Genomic DNA, 13,655 nt, shown 5'->3' with positions numbered 1-13,655 from the left:
CGGAGTACTAATTTATTGTATAAATATAAACGAAGTTCATTAGATCAAATTCTTTCTAGAGAAAAAAGGGTCGGTCAGCTCTCAAGCTTAGTCAAGATCATCGGCGGCTCCTCCTCCTCCGAACTCTTCTTTATCTGTATTTTCAGGTGTGGATTCTCGACTTGTTTCTTTTTTATTCGAGATTTTTAGTTTGCTTGTGTTTAATTCAATTTTGTTAGATTCTTCGGGTTCTGATTAGGGTTTTCGAAATTGAGAATTTCATGAGTTTATATGTTTCTTCTTCTGCCTTGGATCTGTACTTTTCTTATAACGGACTATGAAATTTAGGGTTTTGTGAAAAATCGGAATCTTTGAGCTGTCAATTACTCTATTTGGGCGTTTTCCGTTTCTGTGGTTTATGTTGTATGAAATTGTCCTCTTTAATTTGGGCTTTGATTGGAATTTTCCCCCAAAAATTATTGGGTTAGTAGTAATAATTTGAAGCTTGTTCTTGTTTGAACAGTGGTTGATTTGGTGGTGCGCTTGCCCTTGTTCTTGGCTTCTGTGATTTCCCCTTTTTGTCGAAAAGGTAAGAAATCCCTATTTGAGTTCTCATTTTATCTGTCTCAAGAATTTTAGAATATTATTGTTTACTATTATTTAAAACTGGTTTAATAGGTTGAATTTTGTCACTTATGATCAATACATGATAAGTTTCTGGTAGCTGTATATGTAAATCTTAGACTAATTTGATTGGTTGAATTTTGACACTTATGATGATAGCCATAGACATGATAAGTTTCTGGTTATATGATGAATCTTAAACTCATTTTATTGGTTGAATCTTGTTTTATGATCAAGAATTTGAATAGCCATTGGCATGATAAGTTTCTGGTAGTTGCGTATAGCATTTGTTATTTGTATTGTATTCTGATAGTCTGGTTTTAGTGTTGGAGGAACTAACATTGTTTCCTTCTCTCTTTGAGATGCCCTTCTGGTCATCATCATACCAAATGCAGCTAGACTTGTGTTTATGGATGCCAAGACATTTATGCAGCTCGTTGAGGAGAAGAAAAGGAGAGTTTTGGCGAAGAAGGAGGCGCCCCTGAAATGGGAGCAAAAGCTTGAAGCCGCTGCAAAGGCAAGAGCTGATGCTGAAGCCAAGGCGAGGAAGGAAAAAGCTGGCAAGCACAAGAGGAGGTCTGTCTCGGTGTCTGATAGTGATAGTGATAGTGATAGTGGCGAAGGGAGAAGAAGGACGAAAAGGTCCCACAAGAAGCGAAGAAAGCAGAGCCACTCCGATTCAGACCATGAGAAGAGGAAAGATAGGAAATCCAAGAGGAAGCCAAAGAGGCGGTCGTATGATTCTGATGACGAAAGCAGTGATGGATACGATTTGGACCATGAAAAGAGCAAGGACAGGAAACTTAGGAAGAAGCTAAAGAGAAGATCCTCTGATTTGGATGATGACAGCAGTGATGGATATGGCAGCGACTTTGACGAGAAAAGGAGGCGGCATGGCCATAGGAAACGCAGGCATGATTCACTCCCAAGTTCAAGTTCTGACTCCGAAAGTGACGAGGATGAGCATTATGCTAGAAGAAAAGGCAATAGAAAGCATCATAAACATCACCATCATCATGAACGAGCACATGATCCTGATTCTTCGAGTGAGGAGCATGATGCAGGCAGAAGGGAACATCGTCGCAAGCACCATGGACATGTTCATCGGTCACACAGCCACGACACGTCTGATTCGGATAGGCACAACCACCATCACCACACTAATGGTCGTCAACAGTCACGTGAGCCGACGACATCCAACAAAGATGAAACCTTGCAGTTCTCCTGATGGGTATATTGAAGATATAATGCCCCAGAAAATGCTTAACTGAATTATCAAGATTAGATTCCTTGGCATCCCTTGAATCTAACTGTTACTCCCTCCTTCCCCCATTAGGAGTCACTTTTTTCCATTTCGGTCCGTCCCCAATTAAGAGTCACACTTCATTTTTACCATAATTAGTAGTAGGTCCTACATTCCACTAACTCACTTCACTCACATTTTATTATAAAACCAATATAAAAAAGTGGGTTCCACATTCCACTAACGTTTTCAACCAACTTTTCTTTACATTTCTTAAAACTCGTGCCCGGTCAAACCATGACTCCTAATGGGGGACGGAGGGAGTATTTGCTGGCAAGAAACTGCAGCTAGACTATAAATACTTATGTACCTCTTTTGTCTCAAGATAACCTCTATTGGTTTACTATTATCTATCTTATTTTTATTTATCATAGTGGTCAAATGGTACCTATCTACCTCAATGCTCAGCCATATAGAAAACAAGTCTTGATATATATTACCCATAGTGATACATGGGTTAGAAAACAAGTCTTGATACATACTTCTAATACATGGATTTACAAATGGTATAATAACTTGGCAATGCTCAGCCATATAGAAAAAAAAGTCATGATAATACATGACAATTCTTGACATACTAAAACTAAGTCTTCATATATTACTTCTAATAGTACATGACAAGTCTTGATAAATATTAGTCCTAATACATGGATTTACAAAGGGTTTAGGGTTTACAAATAAAGATTACCCAGATGCTGGAAAACAACAATAGCCTAAAATACAAATGTAATACACCATCAAAATTTTGAGCATCTTGCTAATCTAAGATGCTTCCTTGCATGCCTCAACTTGGAAATGCAACTTCACCATTGCAGGAACATGTTCAAGTTTGACAACTTGGTTTTATTCTATATGTTTCTGTCTCATGCCAGATTTTCAGCACAAAAAATGAATGGCTTGGTAGTATAATGTTACAAGCTGACTATCCAATCATGTAAATGTCAGAAATTCTTCAAAATCTTTTCACTTGCTACTCCATCGGATACAAGAATAGAAGTTACCTCCTGCAAGCAGCCAAGATTAAGGTTATGAATCAATATCGACAGTTTGAATCAAAAGAGACATGCATTCATACTTTGAAAAACCAACCTACAGGTTAGAGAGGCCAAAGATAGTATAATGGTGTGATATTTCAAGAGATCAGGAAATATATTACCTATAATAACCAGCTTGAACCCCGTAGAGTTACCTCATTACATGTCAATTATCAGTCACCCTATTCCTCTAGATCACCTTAACTAGAAATCCCATCTCATCAAATTTGATATGTCCCAAAATTTGAATTATTATTAAGAACGAAACAAATACTCCATTTGTCCAATTAGAAATGAAACGTTTTCCTTTTTAGTTTGTCCCATTAAAAATGAAACGTTTCTAAAAATGGAAACAATACTATCTCTACTTTTTCTTCTCTCTTACTTTACTCTCTCTTCATTAACTCACAAAACAACACTACCTAAAACCCTGTGCCAAAAAACAAATGTTGCATATTTAATGGGACGGAGGGAGTAGTTAATAACCAGCTTGAATCACATTGAGTTACCTCATTACATGTCATTGTCAGTCACCTAAACCTCTACGCCCCTTAACTAAAAAGTCCATCTTTTCAAATTTGGTATGTCCCAAAATTTCAATTTATTATCGATCAGTGTTTATAGCCATACTTATATCATTTAACCCTGCATGTCAAAAGTTGAAGAGGAACTACTACAAACCTCAGCCATCTTTCTGTAGCCACAGAGCACTGCTCCAGTAGACTCCGGGCTCAAGATTCTTTTTGCTCGAGCAAAAGCAGCCTGCAGACAATATCATGAATTACACAAACGAGGGAGACATATGCATAAGACATGGAAGCCGAGTGTTTTTAACAACCTGCACAAAACCTCGTTCCCCTCTCCAAGTATCATCAGGATGCGACAGCACTTGCACAATATTGACTCCTGTTGATTGCCACTCTTGAAACCTCTCCTACAGAGGTTACAGAACAGATCTATGATATGAAAAAAAGTAAAACTAGAACAAGGACAACTACAATTTCTTAACCCTCCAATCAGAAATAATAAGCAGTAGAAGAGTACCCGATATGCCATTCTATTAAGGTTTGTGGCCCCGTAATAGAGTCTAACATCATTTCTCTTATCAGCACCAAAGCCTGTCTCGATCAAAGACCGAATTGGGCTGCGTATAACAAGATGGAGTGGAGTTAACACACAACATAAGGAATGGAAGCATACAAGAAAATACAGGCAATGTTAAACAGCTTCTTCTCTAGTTATGGAAATTCTATTCACATAATTCTTCATGAATTATGCCAAATCCAGCTAAACAAAGTTTGAATGTTTGATTCAATCAATAGATGTGCTAGTTTAACATTGAAATCATTCAGAAACAAAACCAGGCAACCAAGCAATGGAATTGCAGAGGAATCAATGAAGGCAGCATCAGCTCATAATTAGCCACAATTGCAGCGAGATAATTGACAACAAATAATTGGTACAGCTAAAACAAATGTATCTATTTACCTAATTCCGGATCCTGTGGCGAACATGAGCACCGTCTGATAATTCTCCGGCGGCGAGATTCGATCCACATCGAAGCCGCCACCAACCGCCTGACTCAATTCGACAACATCGCCTCTCCGAAGCTCGCAGAGGAGCTCCGCAGTGGAGCCGGCGATAGGCTTGACCAGAAATTCGAACACGCCGCTGGAGGCGGCGATCGAAGGAGGCGAGGAGATGGCGAGGACCGTGCGGCGGTCGCGGAGGCGGAGATGCAGGTACTGGCCGGGGCTGGTGTAGGACGCGGCGAGCTCGGGGGATCTCGATACGTCGACGGTGACGAGGAATAGCGACTCGGCGGCGGGGGAGACTTTGACGAGCGGTGTTGGGGTCCAGACGGTGGTGTCGTGGCGGAGGGCGGCGGCGGAGACAGCGAGGCCGCGGTGGAGAATTAGGCGGGAGAGGTGGCGAAGGGCGGTGGATTTAGCGACGGTCATGGGTAGGTGGAGGAGGGATCATGGGAGCTGAGGGTGGGAATTTTTGGAAGAAGAGACCAGAAATCGCCGCCGCAGGCGGTGGGGTTGGGGGGTTCTGGTGTGCACAGGCTCACCGTAGATACGGTGTTTTGAACGGTTTGATTCCTGACTTTTCAATATGACCTCACTTTTAGTCTTTTTATTTTATTTTTTTTGCCTAATTTTCATATTATTGTTAAAATAATGAATTTTGGATTTATGTTCTATTATTCCGACGAAAATGATGAATTTTGGACTGTTATTCATTTATCATTCATGAGAATCTACTTTTTTTGTGAAATTATGTGCTATTAAAATCGAGAAATCATCGTAGTTGTAACCGTCGACGAGTTAAACAGTATTATCTATTCATAAAAATGTTTACAATATATTATACGTAGACAACTTAATTTAAAATTTGCAGAAAAAATCAATATGGCATGACTTTATAATTTTTCCAATAATTTACTTGATTTATTTATTTATTGGCAATGTAATTTGCAGTCAAGATTTAAAAGTCCTAATATATTATGTTGTTATCATTATGTTTAAATTGGAATTTAGCAAATGTGATTAAAAACCGAATTGTGTCAATGTCTTACAAATCAAAATCAAACTAAATCAAATAGTATAACCAAAAACCAAATCGACTAAATTCAATGATTATGTTCATTTATTAACCTTTAAGTTCAATTTTGTTTGCAGCTATTTGGGACTGAACATAGTCTTTCAGTATTAAAGAGAATTTTGTCTTAATGTAAAATTAATTATGTACGTATACATATTAAAGAGACAAAAACTAATTAAAAAAATATTAGTGAAATGCACCAGCATATACATATAACATGTATTAATTCAGACATAAAAATAGGCAGACCAAAGTGATGAAAGAAAAAAAAATTTAGACATGAAGTGTTTGATGACATGTGAAAAAAAAAAATCTATTCAAAAGTGGTTGATGATATGTGGTGATAATACCTTTCGGAGCGAACTTCCTACTTAAAAAAGGCATGCTACCTTTTATATATAGGCGCATAAAGTTGAATAATTCGATGAATGAAATAATCTCAAACTGAAACTATAAAGATTACTTGGCTTTCTTAGTTTCTTCATTTCTTGCAACAATATTTAACAAAACATGAGATTCGATAAAAATGAAGGCCGAATCATTTCTTCAGCAGCAGAAATGGAAATATATGGAAGCACAAGTGAAACAAACAATAGCAGTGAGTGAGTGGGTGAATCCAATTCTCAGAAAATAACTTGAAGCAAAAATATACAAGTCCGCCGATATCAATCACCCCCACCTTATTATGTCACACGATAAAAATGGGGGCTTGGCAAACAGCCATTGTAACATTTTCCCGCACATATAGAAGAACTAAAACAGAAATGTAATAACCCCAAAAATACAAAAATCCTTCATGTGGGCAGTGACTAGAGCTCAATTATTTTCGCAATTATCAGCAGAGAGAAGAACAAGAAGTCATCGAAAGGGACAGTTTTTGACCTATATCTAAGCAGCAGATTCCTTGGCAATCTTCTCTGCCTTGGCAATCACCTCCTCGATTCCTCCAACCATGTAAAATGACTGTTCGGAAAGGTCATCGTACTTACCATCCAAGACTCCCTGTAACAGAACAATCGAGAGATATACATCACGTATGGCAACAATCGATATTCACATAAGATATAACTAAAACCATCTATTTCTGTGGGGTATCAAATGTAAGAATACAGATTTCACACGTATGCAGATATTTCAAATCTTGTAAAACGAAAGAGTATAAGAATTTGTACCTGGAAACTGGTGATACTCTCCTTCAACTCAACATACTTTCCTGGGGCACCCGTGAAAACTTCTGCAACATGGAAAGGCTGGCTCAAAAATCGTTGGATTTTACGAGCACGTGCAACAGTCAATTTGTCATCTTCACTGAGCTCATCCATTCCGAGAATGGCAATAATATCTTGAAGATTCTTGTAGTTCTGCAAAACTTTCTGGACACCGCGAGCTGTGTTGTAGTGGCCCTCTCCCAAGATGTGAGGGGAAAGCATACGGGATGTAGAATCCAGAGGGTCGACAGCAGGATAAATACCAAGCTCAGAAATCTACAAAATACAGACAGAAATATCGATAAGAAACAAGATATAAAAACTTCTTGAAGAAACTTGAAAAAAACAACATACCGATCGGGATAACACAGTGGTGGCATCCAAGTGAGCAAAGGTGGTTGCAGGAGCAGGATCTGTCAAGTCATCAGCTGGCACGTAAATAGCTTGGACTGATGTGATAGAACCCTTCTTGGTTGTGGTAATACGTTCTTGAAGACCTCCAAGATCGGTAGCCAAAGTAGGCTGATAACCGACAGCAGATGGAATACGTCCAAGCAAAGCAGACACTTCTGAGTTGGCCTGGAAAAATATTGAACACAATAGACAACTTCAGCAAACTAGAAAATGCAAAGTAACAACACAAATGAATAGATATAGCAATGCAAGCCTACTTGGGTAAAACGGAAAATGTTGTCAATGAAGAGAAGCACATCCTGGCCCTCGGCATCACGGAAATGTTCAGCCACAGTCAATCCAGTGAGTCCAACACGAGCACGGGCACCCGGGGGCTCATTCATTTGACCGTAGACAAGGGCGCACTTGCTCTCGGCCTGAACACATAGGATAAGAAAACCGTAGCCAAAAGGCAATACCAAACTAGATAAATGAAAACTTCCAGAATAAGCAATGCTGGTCACTGACCTGCTTCTCATCTAGCTTAATGACACCACTTTCAATCATTTCCCGGTACAAGTCATTACCTTCACGTGTACGCTCTCCCACACCAGCAAAGACAGAGAAACCACCTGAGGAACAAACAAGTAACAACAATGAGATACATGTTGAACATAAGCATCTATAAGAATGCAGCGATTCAACAAGAACTAACCATGAGCCTTGGCAACATTGTTAATCAGTTCCATGATAAGCACAGTCTTTCCGACACCAGCACCACCGAAAAGCCCAATCTTTCCTCCTCTTTGGTAAGGTGCAAGAAGGTCGACAACCTAGAATTCATAAACAAATGAAAAACTAATGTCAAGAGAAAACCACATGGAGTAAAGAACATTGTAATAAATTTGGTAGTTCAAGCAGGATCACTGTCGTGAACAGTAGGAAAGTACCTTAATACCAGTGACGAGAATTTCTTGTTCAGTAGATTGCTCCACAAAGGATGGAGCTTCACGGTGAATGGGCAAAAAGTGCTCAGTCTCTGCATAATGATAGTTCATTAGTAAAGCTGCATTTTTCCCAATCACCAAACAGAAGTGACTTCAATGGAAAAGGGCAACATTACTTACTCAGATCACCCTTGTGGTCAATGGGCTCTCCAATGACATTGATGATGCGACCTAGGGTGGCCCTACCCACAGGAACCTATAATCATGTAAAACCATCTTTAGTCAATAAGGAAGACTACTATACATAAAACAGTGACTTGAGCAATTGGCACATTGACAACCAAAATATAGTTGTTTTAAGAATGTCTGAATCAAAGAAAACAAAGAGTCACTGACAATTCATCTCAAACTCAATAAAGTAGCCTCAACTAATATCAAGGACCCAACAAATGTCAGCCATATATAATCTCGGTAAAGTACATAGTAAACGAGAACAACAAATTTAGCTTTGGTTATCAAGTCAATAAAGCTTTATCTCAGACAGGCCTATATATGAATAAAAGGGGCCGATACATTTAAACAGCTCATTTAGTATCAATCAACCATGAGAACCAAATAGATTACCCTCAGATCTAAGCATCAAACAAAAACACCAGGTGAAACCAACACAATTTTAAATCAATTCAACCTGATAAAATCAGCAACATCACAAATCAATTCAACTCAATTCCAGCATAATCACAAATCAATTCAGCTCAATTCCAGTATAATTACAAAGAACAAAACCCTAATCCAAACAATCCAATCGAGACAATCAAGCTCAGCAACAAAATCCAAATCAAACACAATGTAAATCCAACACGACGTCAACACATTAAAAAAACTCACAGTAATTGGCGACCCAGTGTTCAGCACGCGCTGGCCTCTAACAAGCCCTTCAGTTCCATCCATAGCAATGCATCTCACCACACTCTCCCCCAAGTGAGAAGCCACCTCCAGAACAAGCCTGATCTGATTATCCAGCACCTCAAGCGCCGTCAAAATCGGGGGAAGACCGTCGTCGAATCTCACATCGACGACGGCACCAATGACCTGGCAGACCTTCCCGATTGAGCCCTTTCCGGTGAACTCGTCAGTGATCTTCCCGGTGTGCCCATCGTTGGACGGCGCCTTGGACGGAGGAGCCGCCGGAGCCGCCGAGGTGGCGTAGTGGTTGGCGAATCGGTGGAGGAAGTGGCCGGCGGGGGAAGCGCGAGAGGTACGCCTCGGAGCCGGAGAGATTGGGGATCTAGTGCGTCTAGCGGCGGCGGATCGGAGGAACGAGGCCAGGAGCCTCCGGGAAGACATGGCGGAGGAGGTGATGATGGAGATTTAGAGAGAGAAAATGGAGAAATGGTGAGGAGAGAGTGAGTGCTAGGGTTTGTGTGAGAAGGGGATTATAATCTAGAGAGAGAGTGGGGTAATTAATTTTTTAACTTCTCAACTTTTACTGTTTCCCTTTTTTTTACTGGGATGAAGCATATCCTGTTGCGACGGGGTAGTTTCGGTTTTGGGCCATTTTCAGCAATAAAAAAGGATCAAAGAAATGCGAACGGGTTCAAATGTGACACGTGGCGCTTATTTTTAAAGAGCATCATTAAGTAATTTTTTGAAAAATTGCTACCGTTCTGATTATTGTTTCAACTTTTATTTTAGGCCAACTAAGCATTAGTTGTTTTTATTTAATTTTTATATTTCGAAAATTAATGGACGTTATTAAATAAAAAATTGATAAATCGAAGTTTAACTATATATGTTATTTATAAAATTAATACTATAAATAATCATTTTTAATATATTATAATAAAAATTATTCACGGGTGGTGTTAACTATCGTTAATCGTTTTATTAAAAAATGGCAGTTTTATTACTCTAATAGGAAATTTAGAATCACAACTTAACTTTACTGTTCCATAAACAGCTTTGCAACATATGACCTGATAAATCAATCCTATGATTATGGTAACAAATATAAAGATTTTGGTGATAATTCAGAGCATCTATCTTAATATAATCATGATAATTAACATATAAATTCGTTGTGAATATCATTTCTTTTTCGATCAATTTGAGTCCTTCTAAAGAAACAAAATATATTCGTCTACAAGCGTTATTGAATTAATTAATTTAAACACCATATGGAACAAACGATGCAAAGTATCAAAATGAAGTAACAATTCAAGATCTTGAAAATTATAAACAGGGCAGAAAATTGACATAACAAATTATTAACGTTCACTATTTTTCAAAAAATAACAGTATACAATTGGACAAACATTTACACCAATTCAATTGGTCAAAAAATACTGTAATAACTATATTATAAAATGTAGATTTCATTTCTTCATGAAAGCCTATTATTAACAAGTGAAGACTCCTCTTGAAATAGCCTCTCCCTTGCTTCAGCAGCCTACATAAATAAAGATTTGTGACAATTGAAATTTATGATTGATGCATCTTCTTACTCGATGAATGAATAACTTGGGTTCGAATCTGCCTATGTGCGAAAAATTCCATTTTTATGTAGTTACTTCGGCTTGAATAAATTAACTTTATACGTTCAGTGCAGTGTTCTCACAAAAAACGGGGTTGTTACGTTAGCTCCACTGGCAACTACTTGGACACATTATAGTATACAAACAAAGACGAAGACGACACACCTGTTTCTCCCAATTTGTGAAGATTGTTATTAACGAGAGCAGAATCGTCTGCAGCGTTGCACCGGACAGTATCCCGATCCAAAGGCCTATCCCTCTAAAATCAAGCCAGAAAGTCAGTGCAATCGCGATAGGGACTCCAAAAAGATAAAACGACGCAAGGTTGATATAGGCGCCAAGGTCCTGCCACCCGCATCCCCTAGCAACCCCTACAAACACAAACACGACATGATCACATACATAATCTTCGTATTGATTAAAATAAACCTCGAGGAAAGAAAAGATGATAACCCGAAAGGCATCCTTGGGCATTGTCCGTTATGATCGACAGGCAGAGAAGTGGAGCCATGTACGCTACATAGTCCACGACTTCCTTCTCGTTGCTGAAAATGTAGCCAAAAACACCCCGGCTTGCAAACACACACGAACTTATAACCAACGCGCTCACACCAGCAAGGAGCGCCAGCGCCCTAACCGAGAGACGTGCCCCCTCCGGTCTCCCGGCTCCCAACTCGTTCGAAATCCTGGTGCTGAAGATTAAAAAGCAAGCATCAAAACCTAAATCAAAGAAACTCATGAACATGAACATAAAACTAAGAGCTTTTGTCATTGTTGGTGTATACCTTGCTGCTGCACCAAATCCGAACGGCATTGCATAGAGCGTAGAGATAGAGTTTAGGCTGTCGAAAAAAGGGATAGTAAGTCAAGAAACATACAAAGCTACAATTACAAAATTGAAGCAGACGTGTTCACATCCACACATACCACACAAACAGCACTGAGCTCTCAAGCTGAGGATTTGGTAATAGCCCCGACATCAAGATCATCAACTCATACGACCACCACTCTAGACTGCAAAAAGACGGCCCAACTGTTGGGAAATAACACGCACCACAATCACGAAAAGTAATAAAGAACGCGAAATAGCTGTTTAGCCAGTCTGTTACCATATGTAACTATGTTTGAGGTCGATACCAAGCTAGAGTTTATCATTATATTTTTTTAGATGCTGAATACAAAGGGAAACAACTACTCCCTTCGTCCAATTATATTTGGTTCGCTATTTAAGAGTATGTAGAGGGACGGCATAAAAAAGGATACTACTCACTTATAATAGGACGGAAGGAGTATTCCTAGATTCATATGTTCAGTACCTTAAGACTTCACACTTCAACAATAACAAGTTCAAAGAAGCGACTTACCACACCATAACAGCGGAAGGAACTGCAAAGCGAAAGAACTCCTTCATGCCTTGGATCTCGAATATCTTACTCGAGATCGGAGCTCTCGTTTTCCTGCAGTCAGGCGAAAACCCCATGTACAAACCTAAGATGACGACATTCAACCATGTGGAAAGGCCAATGGAGACAGCACCTCCTAGATTCGCCAGCCCCGACTTGTAAACAAGCACCCAGTACACAGGCAAATGGATGCAGAGTGTGGTGCACGAGCTCACGAGCAGTGGGGCGGTCAAGCTCTGCATCTGAAAGTAACGAATGAGCGGCTCCAGAACCGCGTACCCAAAGAGGGCCGGGATGAGGCAAACTGAGAACCTCCCAGCCTCGTGTGAAATCTGAGGATCTTGGCCGGCCAGTTTGAGCAAGTCCCCCATGTATATCCACAGGAGGGACAAGGGAACGCACACAAAGAGAAGAGAGGCGATGGCTGTGTAGGTTTGAGTTCCGACTCTCTCGTATTGTTGGGCTCCGAAAGCCTGCCCACTGGTCGTCTCTAGAGCACTAGCCATACCTAGCTGTTATTCACCACAGGGGAGAATTCAAACAGTTTCTATTTCTGGTAATTGCAACATTAAATTTAAAGAACACGCCATGTTCCAATATTAAAACTAGGCCAACACACGCCTTAAAGTTTCGAAGAAACGTGAAAGCAATTATATTTCATTATGAACCTGAAATGTGTAAAAACTTAGTAAACTACGATTGCTTCTTTTAACATATGCTCGGAACGAAATTATTTTTGTTGAAGCAGAGAAACTACAGACTAGAAGCTGAGTGTGAACAGTATATAACTTTCGATTTGATTATTACAACACCACAAATTTGCAACCAACAGATAGTCTTATGCATGAATGAAATGTCAGTCTACATACTAATAGTTCCAAATCGGAGTCAATGTTGATAGTAACAAACTTGCTGTTAACTATGCTAAATCTTAGCAGAAATTCATCCAACGAAGGTGTTTATCGGATTAAGCTCTTTTGAAAAAGTATTTGTCAAAATAAGCTCAAACACAACTTATACAGTAAAAATTAGAGCTTACAAGCTCCAAAAAACAAGTTCTTGAATCTCAATTTGTTTTTCATAATCTTATACTCCCTCTGTCGCCATTACTTGTTCCATTTTTCATTTCGGAATGTCCTTCATTATATATCTTGTTTCACTTTTACCATATTTAAGTAAACATGTCCCACACTTTAACTCTCTTCACTTTTAACTTCACTTCACTATTTTACCATTTCACAGTTTAAGTATCAAACAGACCCTTATCATATAAGCTCGATTATCCAAACACTTCAACAGCTCGCAAACTCACAAAAACATTAGCTCTCTAAAATAAGCTTAAACAATCAATCCCTATTTCAAGAGCAACAGACAGCCAAGAAATTTCAACAACCACAGCGATTCACTAAATTTAGCATCATTTCATCAAGGGCAAAACCAAAATGTGCAGCAAAGCATCAAATCATCAATCATTCGCCCAAATTCATAACAAAAGGGGCTAATCAAAATAGGGCAAAGTGAGATGGAATTGCGTACAATCACGCTGAAGCTGTAAAATATAAAAGATAAAAAGCTCCATAATCGTAGAGAATAAAAGAGATGAAGATTAAAAATGTAAATCTG

General features: G+C 39.1%; 4 protein-coding genes across 5 annotated transcripts in view; 1 reads left to right on the top strand and 3 right to left on the bottom strand.

Annotated features, from left to right (window-relative positions):
- Positions 1 to 34: 34 nt before the first annotated feature.
- On the top strand, positions 35 to 1,955 carry LOC125213596 (sarcoplasmic reticulum histidine-rich calcium-binding protein-like). 2 transcript variants are annotated; one of them, XM_048114232.1, is made up of 3 exons: positions 35 to 146; positions 503 to 568; positions 999 to 1,955. In XM_048114232.1, exon 3 carries the CDS (start codon positions 1,013 to 1,015, stop codon positions 1,829 to 1,831), a length of 819 nt encoding a protein of 272 aa, XP_047970189.1. In that variant the 5' UTR covers positions 35 to 146; positions 503 to 568; positions 999 to 1,012; the 3' UTR covers positions 1,832 to 1,955. The 2 variants fall into 2 exon arrangements, with proteins under 2 accessions (XP_047970189.1, XP_047970188.1); XM_048114231.1 differs by having other exon boundaries at positions 966 to 1,955.
- Positions 1,956 to 2,481: 526 nt separating this feature from the next.
- LOC125213597 (fruit protein pKIWI502-like) lies at positions 2,482 to 5,060 on the bottom strand. The gene is made up of 5 exons (XM_048114233.1): positions 4,429 to 5,060; positions 3,985 to 4,084; positions 3,779 to 3,874; positions 3,622 to 3,702; positions 2,482 to 2,910 (listed from the first exon to the last, which is right to left on the bottom strand). Exons 1-5 carry the CDS (start codon positions 4,899 to 4,901, stop codon positions 2,848 to 2,850), a joined length of 813 nt encoding a protein of 270 aa, XP_047970190.1. The 5' UTR covers positions 4,902 to 5,060; the 3' UTR covers positions 2,482 to 2,847.
- Positions 5,061 to 6,150: 1,090 nt separating this feature from the next.
- Positions 6,151 to 9,515, bottom strand: LOC125213393 (ATP synthase subunit beta, mitochondrial-like). The gene is made up of 9 exons (XM_048113909.1): positions 8,984 to 9,515; positions 8,276 to 8,351; positions 8,099 to 8,187; positions 7,864 to 7,981; positions 7,677 to 7,780; positions 7,427 to 7,585; positions 7,110 to 7,334; positions 6,720 to 7,031; positions 6,151 to 6,549 (listed from the first exon to the last, which is right to left on the bottom strand). Exons 1-9 carry the CDS (start codon positions 9,440 to 9,442, stop codon positions 6,436 to 6,438), a joined length of 1,656 nt encoding a protein of 551 aa, XP_047969866.1. The 5' UTR covers positions 9,443 to 9,515; the 3' UTR covers positions 6,151 to 6,435.
- Positions 9,516 to 10,407: 892 nt separating this feature from the next.
- LOC125216735 (protein DETOXIFICATION 14-like) overlaps positions 10,408 to 13,655 on the bottom strand; it is a 10,505-nt gene continuing 7,257 nt past the window's right edge. Inside the window, exons 3-8 of the mRNA XM_048118501.1 lie at positions 11,994 to 12,544; positions 11,557 to 11,643; positions 11,415 to 11,471; positions 11,083 to 11,321; positions 10,795 to 11,000; positions 10,408 to 10,544 (exon numbers count right to left, since the gene is read on the bottom strand). Coding sequence (XP_047974458.1) covers positions 10,479 to 10,544; positions 10,795 to 11,000; positions 11,083 to 11,321; positions 11,415 to 11,471; positions 11,557 to 11,643; positions 11,994 to 12,544 — 1,206 coding nt within the window. The 3' untranslated portion in view covers positions 10,408 to 10,478. The remainder of the gene's footprint in view (positions 10,545 to 10,794; positions 11,001 to 11,082; positions 11,322 to 11,414; positions 11,472 to 11,556; positions 11,644 to 11,993; positions 12,545 to 13,655) is intronic.

This window comes from Salvia hispanica, chromosome 3 (assembly GCF_023119035.1).
Source record: "Salvia hispanica cultivar TCC Black 2014 chromosome 3, UniMelb_Shisp_WGS_1.0, whole genome shotgun sequence".
In the NCBI taxonomy this organism is placed as follows: domain Eukaryota; kingdom Viridiplantae; phylum Streptophyta; class Magnoliopsida; order Lamiales; family Lamiaceae; genus Salvia; species Salvia hispanica.
This window is presented reverse-complemented; position numbering and strand designations above follow the sequence as displayed.

Coding starts and splice junctions, on each gene's coding strand:
- LOC125213596 (XM_048114232.1), top strand. CDS start 1,013: ATGGATGCCAAGACATTTATGCAGCTCGTTGAGGAGAAGAAAAGGAGA.
- LOC125213597 (XM_048114233.1), bottom strand. CDS start 4,901: ATGACCGTCGCTAAATCCACCGCCCTTCGCCACCTCTCCCGCCTAATT. Junction 3,875..3,984: donor TTAATAGAATGGCATATCGG/GTACTCTTCTAC, acceptor TAACCTCTGTAG/GAGAGGTTTCAAGAGTGGCA. Junction 3,703..3,778: donor GGGAACGAGGTTTTGTGCAG/GTTGTTAAAAAC, acceptor TATTGTCTGCAG/GCTGCTTTTGCTCGAGCAAA.
- LOC125213393 (XM_048113909.1), bottom strand. CDS start 9,442: ATGTCTTCCCGGAGGCTCCTGGCCTCGTTCCTCCGATCCGCCGCCGCT. Junction 8,188..8,275: donor TGACCACAAGGGTGATCTGA/GTAAGTAATGTT, acceptor ATCATTATGCAG/AGACTGAGCACTTTTTGCCC. Junction 7,982..8,098: donor TTCTCGTCACTGGTATTAAG/GTACTTTCCTAC, acceptor TATGAATTCTAG/GTTGTCGACCTTCTTGCACC.